Raw genomic sequence first — 22,197 nt, 5'->3', positions numbered from 1 at the left:
CATGGCCAGTCCCAAAAGGTGACGGGGGGGTGCAGGAGGGGGAGAAGTAAGTTCTCCCTGACATGGCCTTCTGAGAATCCTTCTAAAGTACAGATGCCCACTGAAATTCCTCACCATTCTTTGCCGTGCTGGTACACTAGCAGTGGTTCTCAATAATGGATCTATCACAGATACATTTGAAGTTAATATGGGAGTTAAGCAAGGCTGCATCATTGTCGAGGGGCACCTGCCAAGGGGTGGAGCTGCATCATTGCTCCAACAGGCTTCTCAATATTCCTTACTGTGATTCCCACTGGAGTGGAGCTAAACTACTGAATGGATTATATGTTTTTTAATCTTTTGGGACTGGCCATGTAAACCAGGGGCAGGCAATTATTTTGGGTGGAGGTTCACTTACTGAATTTTGGCAAGCTGTTGAGAGCCGCATGGGTAGCTCTGCCCCTTGGCAGGTGCCCTGACCATGGTCACCATCTTCTGACCTGAAGTCCCGCCCCCTAGCCCCTGACCGTTGCCACCAGAAGTCCCTCCCCTTGCCCCCAGAAGTACTCCTTTCAGCAAGGGGTTTTGCCATCTTGGAACCAGAAAAATACCAAATTATATTCTAACAACAAAACACCTACAGCATTCGTTAATTTGATTTCAAAAAATATTTCTGTCCCGATGTACATGTGTTTGGGTAGTGTACATAGAGGTGATTGCACAACAGCTTAAAATGAAGTCTTACACTTGTATATTGTAGGGGGTGGGCATCAGTTTGTGGGGGCTATGGGTGTGTGGGTATGTGGGGTGAGGGAGCATATGGGGGGTGTGGGTGGGTATGGGGTTGTGGCAGTCCGTGTGTATGGCAGTGTGAGGGGACTGTGGGTGCATGTGTATGGTGGGCTGTGCATGTGGGACTTGCCCAATGAACACACCAACACCCACCCACTCTGCCTTTGGCTGCACACGCACACACCCCCACAACCAGACGTACACTCACACGTCCTACCAGACCAGGTCTGTGCTCCCTGCTCTGGCAATGCAGCCAGGCTATGTGGTGCGGACAGTGCTGGGAGGCAGGGAGTGCAGTGACTGGGCGTGGGGTGGGCTGGGTAGCTCAGTCCTGCTGAGGCTCCTGCTAGGTCCGAGTGCCCCTGCCTCCTGTTAGCTTTGACAGGAACCAGGGACAAGTCAATACAGTATTAAAGTCTAAGGACTCCCTCTGCCTCTAGCTCTCTGCCTGAGGGGGCAGAGCCCATGCAGCCAATTACTACCAGCCCCCTCCGGGGTACATGCATAGTTATGTTGCGGACAGACAGACGGAAGTACTAAACCTTTTATTATATTAAAATGTTCAATATCAGGGCCTTGTGGCACTTAAGATGTGTTACCTGCACTTGATAAATGCAAGTGAACACACATTCATCAGTAAAACACGCACTAGGTGCACTTGTATCATAGCAAAGGTAGGGCTTTTGGGGAAGAGTATCTCCCGTATTAAGTAAAATGTGTTTGGCTATTATCCAACCACTCTGGAAACATAAGCAATCTGCTGATTGTTGGTCCCTGCCCCAGAACTTCACTGGAGTCTTGAACCACTTCTGGTCTCAAGGCACCAGCAGGATCAAGAGGCAAGGACAGCACCCTCTCCCAGGCTCAACTACGCATGCCTTCTTCTGCCCACTGTCAGAGGCAGAAACCCTGCTCACTCACCAGCACTCTCTAGGAAAGGAAGCAGGCTGGAAGATTGTAGTAAGCATTACTGTGTAACTGCTCAGAACATGTTCTAACTTTTGGTAATGCTTGCTACATTCTAAACACCATATTTACCCAAATCCAAGACAGCTTTCAATGTTAAATGACCCCCCGATAATTAGATTCTGTACATGGAAAATCATGAATGGCACGTGCTCCTGGCGGCTGGGGTGGCATGGCTGCACCGGCAGCGGCAAGAACACAACAGCGGTGGTGGGAGCACGGCAGTGGTGAGCGGGGAGCTCCCACAAATACCACCAGCACTGCTGGTGGTGGGGCAGGGTGGGGTGGCGAGTGCCAACCAGGGGTTGGCGACCACACACAGGTGCTGATGGCAATGTTGGCGGCAACCAGGGGCAATTGTGTATTGCCCACAGACACTACCGGCGGTGCTGGCGGCAGGGTGGTGAGTGGCGACTGCACACGAGGAGTGCACCAACAGGTGCAGGGGGTGGACCTCCATGCGCAGGGGGTGGATGTGCACCCGCATGCATCCCCTACACGTTGCGCCTGTGGAAAATTGTACATTTGTTATAATTTTCCATGTAGAAAATCTAATTAGTGGAAGGGTATCTTAAATTTGTCCCCCCCTCCGCTGTTATGACAAGGGTGAGGGGCCAGACCCGTTTCTTGCTCCCCTGCCCCTCCGTGCCTGTGTCTGCCCCCACTGCCTACCCTCTGCCCCTTGCCCCCTATGTCTGTCTGCCCCTCCCACTCCCTGCCTCCCCCACCCCTTGCTCCACCCTGCAGCTTGCCCCCTCCTCCACTTCCTGCCCACCTTCCCTTACCTTCTGTTGCAGCTGTGCTCCTCAGGGCAGTCAGTAGCAGCCCAGCCCCTGCTTTCCCCTCCCACTGCTCCTTCATGCAGCTTGCCCTTCCTCCAACTCTCAACTCCACACCTGTGCCTGTGCCTGCCCCTCCATTCACTTTTGCCCCTCCACTTGTGTTCTGCTGGGGAGAGGAGAGCAGATGGTGGGGGAGGCAGGCACAAGCAAATGGAGCAGAGGGTAGAGGGGGCAGGTTGCAGGTTCCCCTTCCCCTCACCCTAGTCTCCCATGCGCTCCCCTTGGTCACATGCCCCCTCCCCTACTATACAAGCTATTCCAGCCCAGGGCAGGTGGCAGCTCAGCTCTAGTTTCAACCTGGTGCTTGGAGCTGGAGCTGAGTTGCCACCTGCCTTGAGCTGGTACTCTAATCTAAAACTAGGCTCCCCCCCCCCCCCAACCATGCTGACTTTGGGGGGGATCTCATCCTGGATTTGAGTATACACCATAAAACTCATGCTAAGTGTCCTATGTGATGAGGCCCCAAAAGAGGAGGTGTACCAAAAAAGACTAACTCTTTGTTAAACAAAATCAGATTGGTGGCCACAAGTATCATATCGGGGGTGACTCTTTCAGAAGGATACTGGACCTAATCTGGAGTTACAGTTCCTGAAGCCTGAGAACTGTGAGCAGTGGACATTGCCTTCTGATACTTCAGAAGCATCAGTGTTCAAAGAAATGCTTCCTATATGCATTGATCTATCATGTGTTGCACATCACCCTACAACACCACTCTCCTAATTTAGGGATAACATGTGCACACACCCCAGGGCAGAGCTAAGCCTTTCAAATTAAAAAGGCATCCTGAGGTAGGAGTATCCAGGTACTGCAAGAAAAGACCTTGTTTGGTGCAAGACAAAGACTATCACAGAAATAACGAGCTTGATCCATTAAGAGAAAAAAGGAGCCCTCTAACCATTTTTGTTGCCCTTCGCTGGACTCTCTCTAATTTATCTACATCCTTTGGGGGGGCCCGAAACTGGACAAAGTACTCCAGACTGAGCTTCACCAGTGCCGAATATAGGGGAAGAATCACTTCCCTTGATCTGCTGGCAACACTCCTACTAATGCAGTCCAGTCTGCTGTTAGCCTTTTTCACAACTAGGGCACACAGTTGGCTTATATACTACTGTAACCCCCAGGTCCTTCTTAATTCATCAGGCAGTGTAATTAATCATCTTCACATGCATGTCGCATGCAGTGGTAGTGGGGCTTGACTCATTTATCACTTTGTCCAGAATAGATCTAGTAGCATGGTTCTAAGAAATATATGGCATTTGAAATTTATGTACACTTCAAATAAAATGGAAACACACAAGTGTTGCTCTTTGGTCAAGGTAATTTTACACTAATGCAATAGAAGTTTATTTTACAGAGTTTTTCATATCCTAACAATAACCCAAAATAGAAAAATAAGAAGAAAAATAATAGATACAAACAAGGGGTGCAGTATATTTGCAGCTGAGCTGAAGAACAAAGAAAAAATAAGCTGTAGAGGGGATGTGACAAGGCTGTAAAACAACAGCACTAAATAAGTATGCTGGGGCTGATAGGCCTCTAGGGAATACGAGTGTGGCGATGTTAAGGTTTTAAAGTTTACTTGTGTGAGTTGCTGAAAGAAATATAGTATTATGACTCATGGGTTCTATAGTGTTTCTAGTATTGACAAAGAAATATATAATTCAGGAAGTTAAAGTTATGCAGTATAAATGCCTTGCTCCTAAAAATCAAACAATTTTGTAATACTATGTTCAACCATTTGTTTTTTGTTTGTTTGTTTGTTTTTTAGCTCCTCAAGTCATAGTGATTTGAAGAAAGAATCCTCTGTCCTCAACACTGCTAAATCTCAAGGAAGATATGGGTCAACGCCATCACCTCAGCCAAAACTCCTTTCCCAACACCCACTACAAAAGCAGGGAAGAAATAATATGGATCAAACTCAGGTTGTACAGAAACACACAGCCAATGGAGTAGTAGCACAAAACCAGATGGAATGTGAGGACAATAAGTTACCTGATCATAGCACCAATACATCAGCTCAAATTTCAGACCCTTTAGTGAACAGTAGCTTACTAAATGGGGAAAGAGAAAGTACTACCATAGACTCATTGCCAACTACAACTGCCTGTGAAGGACAAATTCTTAATAGCTGCTGCAGGACTCCAAGCAGTAGTATATTGCTACCATCTGAAAAAGAAACTGTAGAAACAAATATTGATGTAGAGGAAGAACAGAATGATGAACTTGACAAGCAAGACCAGCTTGTAGAAGCAAAGGTAAAACAATACATTAAATCGTTTGTGTATGGCATATTGCTATACCAGATGTTTTCATCAGCTGTTTTGTGTGTTTGGGGGAAAAAAAAAAAAAAAAAGGGAAATTTGGTTTTGTGTTGTTTCTAAATTTGATTTTCTTTACCAGCTCTGCAACTACATAAAAGACTTATTAAACTTTCAGCAGGAATTAACATTAAAACATAGGTACAGAAGTAAAAAAATTATTGAATAATAAGCCAGGTGCTTCTCCAGTCTCCTCTTAAAGACCTCCAGGGTAGGGGGGAGCACCACCTCCCTTGTAAGTCCATTCCAGATTCTGGTAACCCTTACCGGGAAGAAGTTCTTCCTGATGTCCAATCTGTATCTGCTCTTTGTCAGTTTGTGGCTGTTGTTTCTAGTTACCCCAAGGGGTGCCCTGGTAAACAGAGTATCTCCTGTTCCTTGTTGCTTCCTCCACCCCCCTGATGAATTTGTAGATGGCCATAAGATCACCTCTCAGTCTTCTCTTGCAGAGGCTGAAGAGATCCAGGTCCATTGATCTCTCCTCATAGGGCCTTACCTGCAGGCCCCTAACCATATGAGTAGCCCTCCTCTGGACCCTCTCAAGGTTATCTACATCCTTCTTGAAGTGCAGTGCCCAAAACTGGGCACAGTGCTCCAGCTGCGGCCCTACCAGTGCCACATAGAGGGGAAGTATTACCTCCTTAGACCTGTTTGTGTTGCACCCTGCTAATGCATGATAGAGTGCGGTATAAAACTGCAACATCTGGAAGACCTGGAGGTAAAACAGTTGGAACTTAGTCTAAGCATAGCCCTCAGGACAGAACTGGAAAGGCAATGGCAAGGTATTAGGATCCCCTAGTTAGGCATAAGGAATGCAGGGCTCAATTTATCATTGTAGAAGATGGCAGAACTATACCAGGATGAGTTGGATATTTCCTATTGAGCACACTTTTTAAAAACTAAGCTGATATGTACGGGCAAATAGGATATTTGTTTTAGAAAATTCAGTTGTAAAAAAAGCCTCTTTCAGAAATAATGGAAACACATCCAACCTTGCCCTTTACATCCATGGCCAAGTGAGTCTGAGGTTGTGCCACTTTGCACAGTGGGATCTCTTGAAACCTCTGGTAACTGTAAGAGTAAAACTTGGAAGTTCAGCTACATGAGAACATAGTAGTATAAGGCTTGTAACAATTAAGTACTGTGGCAGCCATTCTGTAAGGGACAGTAGTATACAAATGCATGGATGTACACACATGCCCCTTTATCAGTTTGCAGTGTTTTGCATTTTATGAACTTAAGGTTGGAGGCTTTCATGGTTTTGTACTGCATTTCTGTATAGGTCTGCCAGTCTACACCACTTGTCTCTGCTTTTGAACCCTAAAGTTTTCATAATTTCTTTTTGTTTTGATTTACCAATTTTGAAGACCCAGCATATCACTGGGCATATAATCCAAAGTAGGTAGTTGTACTACATGCGTTTTGAGAATAAATTTTGCTTGGGGAAGAGAGGTCTCAAAAATGTTCACATACGCATTGTAAAATATCTTAACCTGTGACTGGGAAGTTATTTTTAACTGATGAGGAACATAATGATACCATCTGTGGATACATCTGATGGGAATGCAAGGCACTTTTGCCCCACCACACCTCCCATTATTATCTTTGCCTCCTGTTCTGCAAAGCCTGTTTCCCTCTGTGTGCCTGGCTAGGTGATTACAGCACACTGGATACCCCTTGGGCAGTGCAAGATGGGAATCCAAATTATGCAACAGGTGCTGGCAGTACTTACAGGAAAAGGTAGAAATGGGAAGCTGTTAGGACATAAAATACAGGAAGGAACTGGGCAAATGAGTGGAGGAAAAGTTAAAGTGAGTAATCCCATCTAAGTCTGTCTTTGGCCTCTTGAATGACCAACAGATGTTATCTGGCCTCTCCTGACTGAACAGCAAAGGTATCATATTTGAACGGACTATAAACAGTATTGTTGTAGGTTTCTAGAAGGATGGCAGTAGGATATTGGCATGGAAACAAATTACTGCAGGGTGCGGCACGGTGTGAATTTAGTATGTCAGCTATCATGGTAACAGCTCATGTGCATGCTCTTGTCTCACAATAAGTTCACACTCCAGTTTACCTTACAGTAATTTGCTTGTATGTCCATGCCTTGAAGTGTTATGAAACTGCAGGTTATGAAGGATTATAGAAAAAATGAGGACAAGACTCAACAAAGAATTGTTTTGATTGTTGTTACCAAACCAAGGCTGCCATGACATGAAAATTGTGAACTTGAAATATTGTACAGAAAAAAACATTTTAAAGGGCTTCAGAAAATCGTCATGCTTGCCAAAGCAACAGCAACTGTCATGGGATTTTGTTTTTCTAAAGTCTGGTGACTGCTCAAGGTGTTCTTGCACAATTCAATTAATGTATTGGAGAACATTTTGGCAGAAAGTTTCTGTTAGAATTAACTAAGGAAAAGAAAATAAATGTATTGAACTTTTTAAAGGTGGTCTGGATGGAAAGTAAGGATATAGATTTTTGCCTTTTAAAACTAACTGATGTAGTCCTTGTCATGACAGTGAGGACACTGCTAGCATCAATGTCTTGGTCTTTTTAGCAGGTGCCTCAAGAAGCTCTCAGTTGCCTGCTCTTTTTGTCCAAACACTGCATGGCAGATGCTGTAATTCAGTGCTGGTGCCTGCCAGCTTTCAAGTGTATAGACTTCCCTCAAGTTAGTCTTTCTACCTCTGCTGTGCTCTGTCAACAGGACCTGCACCTTCATTCTGTTGTTCAAACAGCAACTCTTTTGGAGGCCTGTTATTAGTCAGTTCAGTAAGTGTGCCCAAGCCAGTGAAGGCTTCTATGGCTCATAGTTTCCATGTGTGATGACTTGGCTCTAAATGGTGCTTTGTTGTTGGATGCCCTATGATGTTGCTATCCAACTTCTAAGAAGCCAGGATCTGCACACCATGTAGGATGCATCATTATAACCCACAGGCATTCCCCCACTGCATTGTGGTTGCCCCCCTGCTTCACCATGTGTGCAGGCACCACAAGCTGTGCCATGCTGCCCCATAGGGCAGGAGCATGAAGTGAAAGCCATAGGAGGAAAAGAGCCTGGAGACTCCAGCTGCAGCAGATACAGGGAGCTGGGTAAGAGCCTGAAGAGCCACAAATGACCCCTCATGGGCCATATATAGTCTGGGAGTCACCAGTTGGACAGCCCTGTTCTGTGCCATGAACATTGTCCCCAAGATTAGTCTTACATTGCTGACTGAAGCTCTCCAAGGACCTGATGTGGGTTGGTAGTGTGGCCTGAATTGCAGTTGTGACATTGTTCTTTTATTATAGCCTTCAGCATTGCCTTTACTTAAGTATCTGGGGAATTCACAGGCATTGTAGATATTAACGTAAGGATTTTACATTTTACATTTCTCAAGGTGGAAAGGAGACTTTCTCATGAAATCAACTTTCTGCCCGAAAGGACATACCCTTTGTCCCATTTGAGAAATAGAGGAAGCAGCTCACCTTTTACTTCCAAGACCTTGCTTCTGCAGCTTATCTTCTCTCTCAGCATCAGCAGTGTGGGAACACTGCTATATTCCTCTAAAGGAAGAATATTCACAATGTCTTCCATTCAGCACCCAGAAATGTGTTAACATAATCTTTGCCTGGTATATCTGGTCTCCATGGTCTCTATACTCCTCAGAAAGGGGGTGGTATACGGGAAATTGCACAAGGCTGTTGTAACATGATGGCCTATCAGAGATCGCCAAGAGTGAAACAAGCTATGTGATAGTGTGGCCAGCTCCTAGGATATTTATCACTAATCTTCCACTATTTGATGTTTTTCCTTACAGTCTCAGCTGCTGGAATCAAGTGACTTCAATGAAAACAAAAGTTCTCACAAAAAGTACATTTGCTTGCACAAAAAGCTTGTGATCCTGAAGCAAAAATTACCTAAAAGTCTTAAAAACAGAAGTCTAAAAGAACTCTAAATGTGTGTGTTGGGGGCAGGGGGTACACTTATATTTTAGCCAATCTCATGATGGTCTCTCTTGGATGAAATTCATATTTTTGAATGCAGGAGTTTGGCAGTAAGGACAGTATAATAATCACAAATTATAGTATTTTTCTCTCCATCTATTTTGCTATTAGACTGTAAGCTCCTTGATGGAAGAACTGTTTCTGAAAAGGAAAGGATCATAGTTTATTTCTATCATAGTTTTTAGGCACTGTTGGGAATGCTTTGTCAGTACTAGACTAGTCTTAGTTTACTGTGCTAAGATTGACTTAGATAAACTGCAATGTAGGGTACCCAGAAAATTTGTTTGAAATATACCCAATATTTAAATCTCAAAGGTCATGAAAAAATACCTAGAGTCTGTATATGTTATGAATATGGAAGAGCGGATGTTTTCATGCTTCAGCATAATTTCTGATTTCAAGAACCTTTTAAATGCACACAAAAAAAGATGAAGAAAATAGTTTAACAGTGACATGATTCTAAAATTGAATAACACTAAATTTGTATTAAGAAATATATACCTAGAGCCATATAAGATATTTACTTTTAGGCTCCATATATAAGCTAAAGAATTTGCAGTCCTGTTTGTTACATGGCTTTTGCCAAAGTTGTGTTCTGGTCGGGGTGCTTAATGATTTTGAACAGTGACTTGTTAAATGTCTAAAATAAAAAGTTACCCATTCCTGATTGCTGCTGTGAGAACTAATTAGCTATGGTAAGTGTCTGACAATAGGCATGTTGACACCTACATTAATGCACTATAATTACGGCGCATTTCATTTAATACCTGTAATAACAGGTACTAAAATAAATGTCATAATTAGCACTACTGCATATTAGTGCCAGGGCATGCTTTTAAGTGACACTAATGTGCAGTAGATTTATTCTACTGCACATTAGTGCATTAGCTTGTTTTTTTTTTTTGTGCCACACTAATGTGCAGTAGCATTAGTCTACTGCACCGTTAGCATCTTGTGTAGTATCTTTTTTTAAAATTTAGGCTAAGTACAGACAGTCAAAAAGCCCGAGGCTGAATCAATGAAATCTTTGCAGGTTTCTCTAAACAGCATAGATTAGACCGATAAGCGAGTGAACTGATATTCACTTTTTCGAACAGGAAAGGCAGCCAGCAACTCATACCAATAGCTGGGGCATGCTAAAGCACATCTCCCAACCTGCTGGTCATTGCAGAGAGTAGGGGCAGCGGAGGTGTGCGTGGGGCAGGGGGGCCCCAAGCAATCCCAAGTAGCTCCTTGCAGGCTGGAACTCTGCCAGCCTGCAAGGGAAAAGACATGGTTTCCCATGTTTTTCTCTTTTGAGGGAGAAAATCCATTCTTAAAGTTTCTTGATCCATTTTTAAAGTTTGTTCTTGACCCTTTCATATATTCTTGACACCCACTTTTGGGTCATGACCTGCAGGTTGAGAAATGATGTACTAGACAAGTGGAGCTAAGAGTTTGGCTTGGCCTTAGTTGTTAGTACTGTTCTATAATTCTGCTTTCTTGGCTTATGTGGAAAAAGAAAATGGGTAAAACTTCCGAAATTTGCCTGAACCCTAACATTTTCCAAAATGTTCTAAAGTATTTATTTTTCTAAATATGATTTGGGCACTCTGGTAAATGTTGCTCCATGCTTTCCCATGGAACACAAGGTGGAATTGTTCAACATTTGGAATTCTACAGCTTTGATATCAACATTTTATATATACCATATACTATTTAATCCTTTTTGTGTTATTTCTAATATCACACGTTATAGTTGACTTCCTGCGGCTATGTCAAACCATAAGCTTAGGCAGAATTCCGTATTACAATGAATGTAAAGTCCTGCTTAAAAAGATGCCAAATGGCCGGTGTTACATTATAGTTCTTGGTATCTTGTTTTGGTTTCACTTTTGTTGCATAAGATTTCAAGTTTTGCATTCAACCGAAAGGAATGTAATTACAAATCTTTGCTGTTTGCCAAATATTGATCAAAATTGAGAAAGGATGAGCAGTTTTTAATGCACTATGCTTTCCTTATCCTATTAAAAAAAACCAACCCCCCCCCCCAAAAAAAAAAACAACCAAAAAACTTCCATGGAGCATGAAACCAGTCATTTTCCAGAAATGTTTGTTTCTCCTGCCTCTAATACATTTTAAACTATTTCGCCAGCTGAAAAAAAGAGATGTGTATATACATGTATGAGCACCAGGGAGGCATTGTTATAGCTCCATTAAGTTGAAATGTGAATGTAAAGCATAAGTAAAATCCCCTTTCACCTTTTTAATGGTTGAATTTAGTCATCAAATTTTAATATGCTGGCTTTTATGTGAAAAATCAAACATCATTGGTTCTGAACCCAGTCATTCACCTTAAGAAAATAAATAATTTTTCCCCAGTAACTAGAAGCTCCAAACTTTTCTGATTCATTTTCACAACTCATCAGTTAGGGTTGACTTCTTGAAAATAAGTCCTTTATTTGCTCTTATTCGCTTAGGCAGGAGAAGGCTGGGCCTAATGGGGCTTAGCCCCCCAAACTAATTTTGCGGTGGCCAGCAACAGCAGCAGCACCAGGGTGCTGTCATTCTGCAGTGCTCCGTGCCTCCGCCGCACGTTCTTCTACCTCCACCTCATGCCAGCCCCACAACAGCCCTCAGCCCCACCCCGCAATAATATTTTCTCCTGCTACTACTGCTTATTCATAACCTTCAGAAATGCTACTTCCCTTCTTTTACATTGTCCAGTCCGAGTTCCTAGCTTTACTGCTCTTACGCTCAGCCCCAATGGTAAGATACCATTGGCAAGAAGAGATGGGAAAATTAGTCTTGGGCCATAGAGGCATTGAAGTGGGGCTGGGATGAGGGGCATGGTAGGATCTGGTGAACACAGCTGATGTAAGCTAATACACTGGCATCTGAACAGATTCTCACTGTGCTACTGCTTAATGCTGTGGGGAGTCCTTCAGCTATACACTGAACATTAGAAGATGAGAAAGCCTTGGAATGATCTTGTAAGTAAAGCAGCAGGACAAAGAACTTGAATCACTTCAATTTTGAATGGGATTTGTTTATGGAAAGGATAAAATGGTAAGGCAGGAAGTTTTGGCTCAATAATCAGTGTGTGTGATATATGGAGTTACAGGTTGAGGAGTTTTGACTCAAACGTGCTTATGTTCCTGATGTATTTGAACCCAGAACCTTCTGGCTAGAGGGTCTTGTTCTTCCACATAGGATTATACTGCTCACCAAATTTGGGCTCAGGAAGGAATTCAGATGGGCACAGAGTGTGGGGCTTTTGCTTTTTCTCTGTAGTAGGTGACATGGTCATCAGCACAGTGGCAGGGCATTGCCAGCATAGTTTCATAGTTGGTAGGGTTGGAAGGGACCTGAGGAGATCATGTAGTCTGACCCCCTGCCGTGGCAGGAAAGAGTAATGGGGTCAAATGACCCTGGCCAGATGTTTGTCCAGCCTTTTTTTAAAGACCCCCAGGGTAGGAGCCAGCACCACTTCTTTTGGAAGTTGGTTCCAGGTCCTAGCCGCCCTGATAGTGAAATAGTGCCTCCTAATGTCTAGCCTGAAACTATCCTCCGCTAGCTTGTGTCCGTTGTTTCTTGTAACTCCCAGGAGTGCTCGGGGAAACAGGGACTCTCCCAATGCCTGCTGGTTCCCCTTGACTAGTTTGTAGACTGCCACTAGATCCCCTCTCAGCCTTCTCTTTTGGAGGCTGAACAGGTTCAGGTCCCTCAGCCTCTCCTCGTAGGGACTGCTGACCCCTGATCATCCTTTGGACCCTCTCCATATTGGCCACATCCCTCCTGAAGTGCGGCACCCAGAACTGGGTTGTTTCTGAGGGTTGTTTCTGAGGGTTTGCAGTTGTTTCTGAGGGTTTGAACTGGTGATTTTGGTGATTACTTGGGTAAATTATCACATGTCAATGTAGGTGACTGGATTCATTGGCCCAAGAGTGACTTTCAAGTCCTGTTTTCATGCCTAGGCAAATATGTGCCCTGGTATGGAAACAGTGGGTTGCCAGAATGCAAACCAGTTTTACACCACTGCTGCCTGTAAAGACCCCACCACACTTTCTCTGCCATTGTCCTCAGAACGGGAGCACAAAAGCGAAGGGGAGGTAAGATGGGATGTCGGTGGTAGACTTGAGGGTTGGAATCTGGGTTGTAGTACAGGAAATGGGGAAAATGATATGGTGTGCTGGGAAGTTATGGGTTTGTTTACATGGGAAACAACAGTGGTACAGTGATATCTTTACAATTACACTGAAAGTGGTCCCCACGTGGACACTCTTGGGTCCAAGGCACATGAACAAGTTAATGCAAGCTAAATGATGGTAAGGGGCAGCTGCCTTGAGGTAATTGCCCTTGTGCACACTCTGAAGTTTAGCCTAATAGTTTATCCCTGTTTCATTGAGGGATAAACTACTGCTGCCACTGATTTAGTTTCAGTTTATCATGGGGTAAAAGCATACATATAGGTGCTTACCTGCTCTGCTTGAAATCTTACTCTGGTTTATCTTTAGGCAGCAAGTTCATGGGTCTGTTTCCTTCTTCTGAAACAAGAGCATCCAACTCTACCAGAAAAACCATGATAGTGGTACCGTTATACTGATAATCCTCTTTGAGTAGACATGCTCTGAGAAGGATATAGAGTACAACAGAAGACTGAGGAAGCCCAGGGTTTAGGATGCTTAAGGGAATGCGGGGGTAGATGATGAAAGGATGTGAAAACTAGGGCTGTGCAAGGCTTCGGACCCTGCTTCAGATCTGGAGAAGCATGTCCAGGTCAAAGCGCTGGCTTTGTTAGGCTTTCCAAAGCGGTTTAGAGCTTCTGAAGCGCTTCAGAAAAGCTTCGGAGCGGCCTCAGAGATCTGGCCATAGGGTATAATGGGGAATCAGTAAAATATCTATAACTTTGTTGTTTTTTGTCTTATTTGGATGAAATTTGCAGGGAAGGTAGACTCTGCAGAGAAACTGAAGTCTGCCAATTTTCAAGAAGATTGGTGCAGGGGTTTGGGGGGAACTGCACCTCAAGCTGCGAACAAGGAAAACTTGTGACATGGGTGACACTGTGTGTTAAGGCGCAGCGGGGTGAAGGCTTCAGGGATGGTAGCCCCTGCTGCGGCCACAAAGCCTGCCAGCTGTTGAGGAGATTGGTGCAGGGGGGTTCTGGCTCCTGGGGCCCTGCACCTCTAGCTGCTGACAGGCAAAATGCATGAGATGGGTGCTTGTGGGACTGACTGTCTCTGGGGCGTAGGAGACACTACTCCAGGCCTGCCTGCTAAGCTACTGTGTTACCAGTTACCAATCAATCATGATTCACTCAGGGACCAGCTTAATACACAGTTGCTAGATAATATAGTCAGTTAATTACCATCAATTAACACCTACAAAACCAGGACTAAGGAGAGGAAATATTCAATACAGATAATCAAATACCACAAGACAGACAGTCAGTTGCACAAGCACCCATGGCACGAGTTTCGCCTGTCAGCAGCTAGAGGTGCAGGGCCCCAGAACCCCTGCATCAATCTCCTCGACAGCTGGCAGGCATTGTGGCTGCAGCAGGGACCAGCATCCCTGCAGCTGTCACCCCGCTGAGCCTTAACACATGCAATGTCACCCATGTCATGAGTTTTGCTTGTTCGCAGCTTGAGGTGCAGTTCCCCCCAAACCCCTGCACCAATCTTCTTGAAATTTGGCAGGCTTCATGGCCTTACCAGGGGCCACCACCCCTGTAGTTTTGACCCCTCTGTGTCATAGCACATAGACATGACAGGAGTTTTGCTTTCAAGAATTTGGGGTACAGTTCCCCCAAAACCCCTGCACCAATCTTCTTGAAAATTGGCAGGCTTCATGCGCTCAGCAGAGTCTACCATCCCTACAAATTTCATCCAAATCGGACAGAAAACAACAAAGTTATAGCTATTTCATTGATTCCCCATTATACCCTATGGCTGGATCTCCAAGGGGGCTCCGAAGCGTCGGAGCCGCTTCAGCTGGATCGAAGCAGAAACCTAGTCCGGAGCTACAGATCGGATTACAGCCATCCGAAGCGGCTGGATCCGAAGCCGGATTGGATCGCTGCTGACTTGCATAGGCCTAGTGGAAACTCTGTCAGAGTACTGCTGGATGCAATGGGAAGATGTTTTAAAATGCTTTGCGTATAAGACTCGTAGGGTGTGTCTACACCAGTGATTCTCACTCTGGATGACACGGCACCCTGGGGTGCCTTGAGATCCTTTTAAGGGTACCCGGGAATGCCACATAATATTATATTTGCAAACACAATCTAGAAGATAAACTCGGAGATTTCAAATAGAAATCCACAGTTACGGTTTTTCTTCATTTTTCATAACAAAAAACCCTCTCTTTTTCTGTGGTCAAAAGGGTGAAAGCTAAGAGCTGGCATTCTATCCACAAGCCTATCCACAGGTGCCTGAAGTCTAAAAAGGGTGAGAACCACTGGTCTGCACTGTTGGTTAAGATTGTCTTCAAGGGTGCCCTCAAGCTCATACCTGCCAACCACCTGCCCCTGGAAACTGCTAAGCTTGAACCCTCCTTTACAGCTGTAGTCCATGCTAAACACAGAAGTTTTGACCCAAGATCAAGCCTCTTTTTAGCTTCCCCTCCCTGCAGTGTGTTTAGAACTCATCCATGTAGTACTGGATGCATAGCACTAATCCTACAGCTCCCTGTTCCTGACTTCCAGCCTTTCTGCAGAGTGTTTCTCTCTCCTGCCAATAATTGGAGCCAAACACAGAAGGAAAAACAAGTAGTATGTGCAGTGTTTCCTAGAAGGGCTTCACTCAAGGAACAGGAAGCACAATGTGCAGCATGTGCAAGGTAAAATATATAGATAGAAAGGGGTGGGCCCATAGGGGCTGAGCTAGTTTGAAGGTCACCCCTAAATATCTGCTTACGATGTTTGGGCCCTCCAGTCAATGCTGCAGTAATACTCCCCTTTAACAAACCTATTCCTTTCACTGAGTGCTTTTTTTTGTCTTCTCTTAATTAGATTCTGTAATATATGAACATGTGCGCTAAATTGGTCCCCTGAAAATATGCATGAATTAGTTCTTCCACAGTGCTTGGCAAAACTGGCTTTTTCAAAGAATTTTTTTGCAAAGAAACTAACAAAGTACAGGTTCCTTCCTTGTAACTCCAGATACAGAATTATCTTTAAATTATAAAATGCGCTTATGAAGAGTTTGCTTCTAGGTCTCTGCTGTGCTGTGCTACATTAATAGTAAGAATTCTGTTTTATGGGCAACAGTATTGATGTGGTAAGACTGTCCTATTTGAAGTCTGTGCATACTGAGAAGGCTTGCCATGTGGCACTGAAGAAGGCAGGAGAGGGTGTCACCTTAATGGCTAGCTTGTTCAGAAAGGCGTAAGCTTTTATAAGCAACAGCTTTCTTTGTTAGATGCTACATTAGATGCAGCAGTGTAATTTCTTTTATTGCTAAAGCACAGGACTAAAGTCCACTTATGCTGAAAGGGTAAGATGGCACTATTAAAATGATAGTAATAATACTACAGCTTCATGAATGCTGCACAAAAACGATCCCCAGACCATCCTTTGAGGAAAATCTTTATAGCTGAGTGTCAGTTCAAGGATGCCTACTGTGAAAATGTGTGAGAATTTCCAAAGAAGCAGTGCATTCTTCAAGACTTTCTCTTGTATTTTTTTTTTAGACTTCTGTTTAACAGAAAACTTGGAAATTGGTTAAATTTCCTACAAAATGAAAAATCCAGTTCCTGCATAGGTAGGGTTAATTCTAAATCCACTAATTGCAGTTAACAGTTCTTCAGAATCTGTAAGTGGTTGAATATAAAATGTTATGTACAGTAATTTTGAATAACAAACTAACTTATTCAAAGATCAGTCAGTTCAGCCAATTTTAGAAACAGAAAGAAAATAGATGAATCCATCTGGCAAATTATATAGATTAGTTTAATCTAGCTTTGACGTGTTAGTTATTTCATTATCAGGATAGTAGGTAAATGACTAGGCTGGAATTTGAGTGTTTTGGTACTCAGTATACCTTTGTTGGTCTGTACTGCCCATTTTAATTTTATCCTGCTCCTAATTTTTTACTTCCTGGTAAACTAAGAATCTTGTGTTGCATTGGTGTAATTTGAGTGTGCACACCCAAAAAAAAAAAAAAAATACGGGAAAATGTGGAGCTGGAATAGATTTATCCTCCTGAAAATAAGATAATCCTACAATTACTTTTCATCTTACGGTTTTTATGATTAATGGCCTGGCACCATCAAAGAAAGAGACTTTCTTTTTTATATTATTATTATTTTTTCAGGAAACAGATGAGCAGAAACTTCACAAAATTGCCAGTGAGCTTTTGCATACAGAAAGAGCCTATGTCAGCCGACTTGATCTCTTAGACCAGGTAAATTTTCTTTAAAGAAATATTTCTTAGTTCATTTGAACTACAGTGCATATATCTATGTGTATAATAATTCTACTGAGGGATTATATTTTTTTGCCTTTTACTAATCCTTTCCCCTATGCAATTGTTCATAATTACTACTTAGTTTTAGGTTTTCTTTTGCAAGGGTAATTTAGGGGCTGCTCACAGATATTAAAAAACCAAGAACAATGCTTTACTGGAAGAAGCACTGTGTTAGTTTGACCTGGCTCTGCAGCATCTCTATAGATCTGGTACTTCAGCGGGGCTTTTTGGTGCTTTTATCTAATAGCTGATTCAATCACCTATAGATAAAAGTGCCAACAAGCCCACTAAAATGCCCAATCTATACAGACATTGGGCGAGCCAGGTCCAAATAATGTGATGCCTTTCTCTGGGTATGCGCTAGGCTTGCCATGGGAGCCATCAGGTTTAAAGTAAAGCACTTTTTGTTTGTTTGTTTGTTTTAATGTCTGCAAGCAGCCCTACTGTTTGCCAAGAATATCAGTCGCTTATTGACGTAAACCAGGTAGAACCAGGTGAGCAACAGCAGTGCGGGTTTCCCCACCAGCAGGGCCGGGGCAATCTTCCCTCTATGCTGATTTATGACTTGGGCTGTGCTGAAACTGCCATCAAGTGTGTCTGTTTATAGTGGACCATGTTTGTAATTCCCTGTGCCCTAAGAACTGTACTGAGATTACAAACAATATAAGACACTGCACTGTTTTAGGTGATTTGACATTGCTGATATTAGATACCCCATCTGTGTTCTCTTTTCTTCACCACAGGTTATAACTAACTCCCAGTACATAAGAATTAATTTTGCTGTGGCAAAAGAAAAGAGCCCTTGTATTTTCACAGCCTCAAACTGTATTTGTCATTTCTTTAAATTTTAGGTAATCTGCAGCTCTCAAATTATCTCTTTTGAGCTTCTTAACCAGAGAGATGCTTGTGTCATTGCTGCGTCAACTGGCACTGTTCTTCATCTTCACTACGTCTTTACATTCTCCTGGGTTAATATGTGGGCTTGTTGATAAGAGTTCATGATTGAAAAGTCTAGCAGCTAGTTATGAAACTGCACTGGACTTCCAGCGCTGTTTTATGAAAGACAATTTACATAGTTGTCCTACAGCAATACATTGTATAGAAAGGAACCCATTCTGCAAGTTAGAGCTTTTGTTTTAGAGAAGTAAAAACATTATGGTAAAATGTTTAATTTTCTTTTAGGCTCTTCTGGGCAACATGGAAGTACTTTCACTACCCCAATTTTCAGGGGCATTTCTGCAGGCTAATAAAAAATGGAACAAAATTCTGACAAATTAGCTGGCTGACAGCACTTGAAGTGACCAGTGTTGTGGGAGGAAAGGAAAAAAGGAAAGACTGAGTATTCTGGTATTAAATGTACTGAAGTATAAAAATACCAAATTATATTAATATTTTATATAAGTATTGATATATATTTACCAACATTCACTAATATTCTGCACAAAACCAAAGCAATGCAGGCAAGTCTTAAGGTATATGGCTTAAAAAAATTAAGTGCTTTAACATTTAAAGTGGGATTATCCAGAGTTCCTGGCAGCAAATCCTTTGTTCAAACCACAACAACTGAACTTCTGAGTGCTTCTAGGAGATGGTATCTCTTATATGTTGAACTGACACAAGTGGTTGCAGTAGTACCAAAGGGTCTGATGGGCACTGGAGCTGTGTTCTGCTAAATGCTAGATATGAATACACGGTCTCCAGAGATCTTGCATTTTAGGAAGGCAGTGTACAAGCAAAGTGGTCAGCAGTATGGCTGGAAAACATACTTTTTTAATGTTTTGTGAGACTGTTCTTTGGACAGCAAAGAAGTGTTAAGGTGGTGAGGGAAGAGTATGGAAGTGGGGAAGGCAGGAAATGAATAGGATGAAGGGCAGGGAAAGGTCAGACAAGCTCTTCCTCTGTCAGATTGAAAGCCTAGAGTGCAAACTGAAAAAAGCAAAGTAGCAACATCATTGGTGGCTAGGGGGCTCTAGAAACGACTTGCTCCATTCTCCTCTCCTTCTTTTGCTCCTGGACAGGGTGATAAGGGGAGTTTCAAAGGTTTCTGAGGCTCTGAAGGAGGTGAAGCTGAAGCAGCTATCCTGAAAGCTTGGAAGGGGGAGAGGTTTGGGGAGGAGAAAAGTGTGCTGTATATGAAAAGAGGGGTTGGCAGCCTACAGCCCGCAGGTCAGATCTGGCCCACAGAGCTTTTTGATATAGCCCATGGATATGGGGCTTTAGTGGCATTCCATGGTAGGGGCTTTAACAGCTGTCACTTGCCCTGTCCTGGTGTGGGGAAAAGTGGTGGTAGCAGGTGCTTCCTCATGCTGGTGGCAGGTGCTTTCCCCTGCCAGCACAGGAAGAAGAGCAGTTGCAGGTACATTGCCCATGCCACTGGTGGGGGGAAAAAAGCAGCAGTGGTGCCTGGGTCCTACCACCTGTCCTCCTATCTGCCATCCCACCTTTGACCTGAACTGGGTCAGTTTGGCTCACTGACTTAAAAGGTTGTCACCCCCTGAACTAAATAAGAAGAGGAATGCATGTCATACTGTTAATTTTGGGGATTTTCTCCTTTCGCAGGGGTTTTATTCCAAACTCCTGGTGGAAGCTAACCGGGGTTCATTTCCTGCTGAAGTGGTTAATAAAATCTTCTCTAACATTTCATCAATCAATGCCTTCCACAGCAAATTCTTGCTTCCAGAGCTTGAGAAAAGAATGCAAGAATGGTAAGTGGTGGCTTAAAGTGATCACTAACTTCTTTATTACTGACAGATATCAACATTGTTCAGGGACTACCCTGAAAAAGTTACTTTCTCACCAACAAGTTCCAATCCCTGTAGGTTCTGTGGTGGAAAAACACCTGGTACCGTCCTGTTCATTGGCATCTGATTTGGCCATTATCCCTAGTGTTCAGCATGTGAATTGTAGTTCCCTTGGCTTCAATGAACCTACCTGCATCGTGAAGTCCTTTGCTGAATAAAATAAGCCTTAGAAGATTGCATGCTATCTGGTGGATCTGTCACTGGAATATAGGAATGAGTGCAAATGAATATATTTTCAGAGGTTATTGTAATGCCTCTTGTAAGGCAGAATCTAGCTCGTGTATGCAGTGTTGTAATTTAAGGATGCAAAGCCCATAGCATAACTAGGGGTGGGTAAGAGGGGCACCAGACCTGGGTGCCAACTTAGGAGGTACTCCAGAATTGACCCCTCCCCATGAAGTGTATGCCTTGGCAGCAAGAGCAGCTCCATGGCATTGCTCTTGCAGCAGCAGCCAGCGCACAGAAACCCTGCTGCTGTCGCCTTGGCAGAGCATGTTGTAGCAGCAGCAGTAGTGCAGCCAGGGACTGTTTGGGAGTTCCTTGCATGGGTAAGCCTCCTGTGCTTCCCACGGGCCTGCACATGCCTGTCCCTACTCTCAGAACCCTGTTTGTTATACATCTGTTTGAGGCAAACAGGCTAGTTAACAGGAGAGTTTGCGGTTTGAGGTCCCAGTGAAACCCATGCATTGGTGCAGGTTACATCATCATAGAGGCAGTGTCACAGCTCCAGTCAAGGTTAACTCTACCTAAGATTACCCTAGCTGTTTGCTTAAGCTGTTACCTGCTCTCTGCCATCTCACAGCAAAGTGCTATAGCAGCAGTTCGCAATCTGCTACTCTAGAATAATTATCTGTCTTGGGGTTACACGTAGGGGTACTTAGAAAGGTCATAGGGGGTACGTGCAGGCAGGTGGAGATGGAGCATGCCCTGGGGCACAGCGGCATCTCCCCCAGCACGTTCCCACACTTAGCCTCTTACCCGGGGTAGAGGGAGGTGTGCACCAGGCGCTGCTGGCCCCACGGCACGTTGTGGCGCCTCCCCACCCCAGCTCATTCTCCTGATTGGTTGCTGAGCTGCCACCCTCAGCCAATAGCCGAGAGTGAGAAAGCGCCACGGCCAACCCCTTCCCACAGAGCTGCAAGGGTCTGAATGGCGGGAGAGGAAGTGCAGTCTGTGCCCACCCCTGGCAGCATGTGGTTGGCTGAGCACGAGGTCTGTCAGCAGCCTGAAGGTAAAGTGGCGTGGCGCGTGGCCAAAGGGGCAGCGGTGGTGGTGGTGGCCATGTGCGAGCCCCACCCCCTGTTTGGCCTCCCCTCCCAGTGCTGCTGCTGTGTGCACCCATGGATCTGGTGCTGTGGGCTGGTGCCAGAGCTGTGCCGGGCTCTTCCCAGCGGAGGGGTTGGGCTGCACTGAACTCTGGGTGGTTGGCGGTGGCTCTGGGAGGGGGGTTGTGGGGGCTATGGTGAATTCTGGAGTGGCTGTAGCCCCCCCATAGTCCCCCTTCTAGCTCCGCCACTGCCTGCCCCAAGTGCAGCCAGACCTGGCCCCACACTGGGAAGAGCTCAGCGCTGTCTCAGCCCCAGCCCACCCTGCGTGGAAATCCTCAGGCACTCACCCATATTCTCCTGGGGTGCATGCAGTGGCGGGAGCCACACCCCTTGGATGAGCTGCACATGGCTCCATCCCATGCTTCTCCCAGCTGAGCAGTGCCTGCCACACTCCCTCCCTCACTGCAGGACCCTGTGGGAGCGGGGCTACAGGGGGGGCTGCAGCCACTCCAGAATTCACAATAGCCTCCAACCCTCCCTCCCAGTGCCACCGCCGCCTGCCCCAAGTGCAGCCCACCCCACCCTGCATGCAGATCCTGGGCATATGCCCCCCATGCCCTCCTGGGGGTGCTCATAGCAGCGGAAGCTGCCCCCCCACCCCACACTCCCATGCAACTCAGTCTCATGCCCTGCCCTGGCTGGGCAACTCCTGCCCCTGTCCCAGCTCCACTCCCTCCGGGGTAGCCTGCCCCAGTCTGTGCGCAGATGCAAGGGCACACGCCCTGCATGCCTTT

The 22,197-nt window shown here is 44.7% G+C and overlaps 1 protein-coding gene across 4 annotated transcripts in view; it reads left to right on the top strand.

The window, feature by feature from the left end:
* The window catches only part of FGD4 (FYVE, RhoGEF and PH domain containing 4), a 192,398-nt gene that overhangs the window by 142,948 nt on the left and 27,253 nt on the right, over positions 1-22,197 (top strand). For all 4 annotated transcript variants that reach the window (XM_014608905.3, XM_006276345.4, XM_019489428.2 and 1 more), the window contains 3 exons: positions 4,348-4,834; positions 17,182-17,271; positions 19,894-20,039. In XM_014608905.3, the coding sequence (XP_014464391.2) occupies positions 4,348-4,834; positions 17,182-17,271; positions 19,894-20,039 (723 nt within the window). The remainder of the gene's footprint in view (positions 1-4,347; positions 4,835-17,181; positions 17,272-19,893; positions 20,040-22,197) is intronic.

This window comes from Alligator mississippiensis, chromosome 4, assembly GCF_030867095.1.
Source record: "Alligator mississippiensis isolate rAllMis1 chromosome 4, rAllMis1, whole genome shotgun sequence".
In the NCBI taxonomy this organism is placed as follows: Eukaryota; Metazoa; Chordata; order Crocodylia; family Alligatoridae; genus Alligator; species Alligator mississippiensis.
This window is presented reverse-complemented; position numbering and strand designations above follow the sequence as displayed.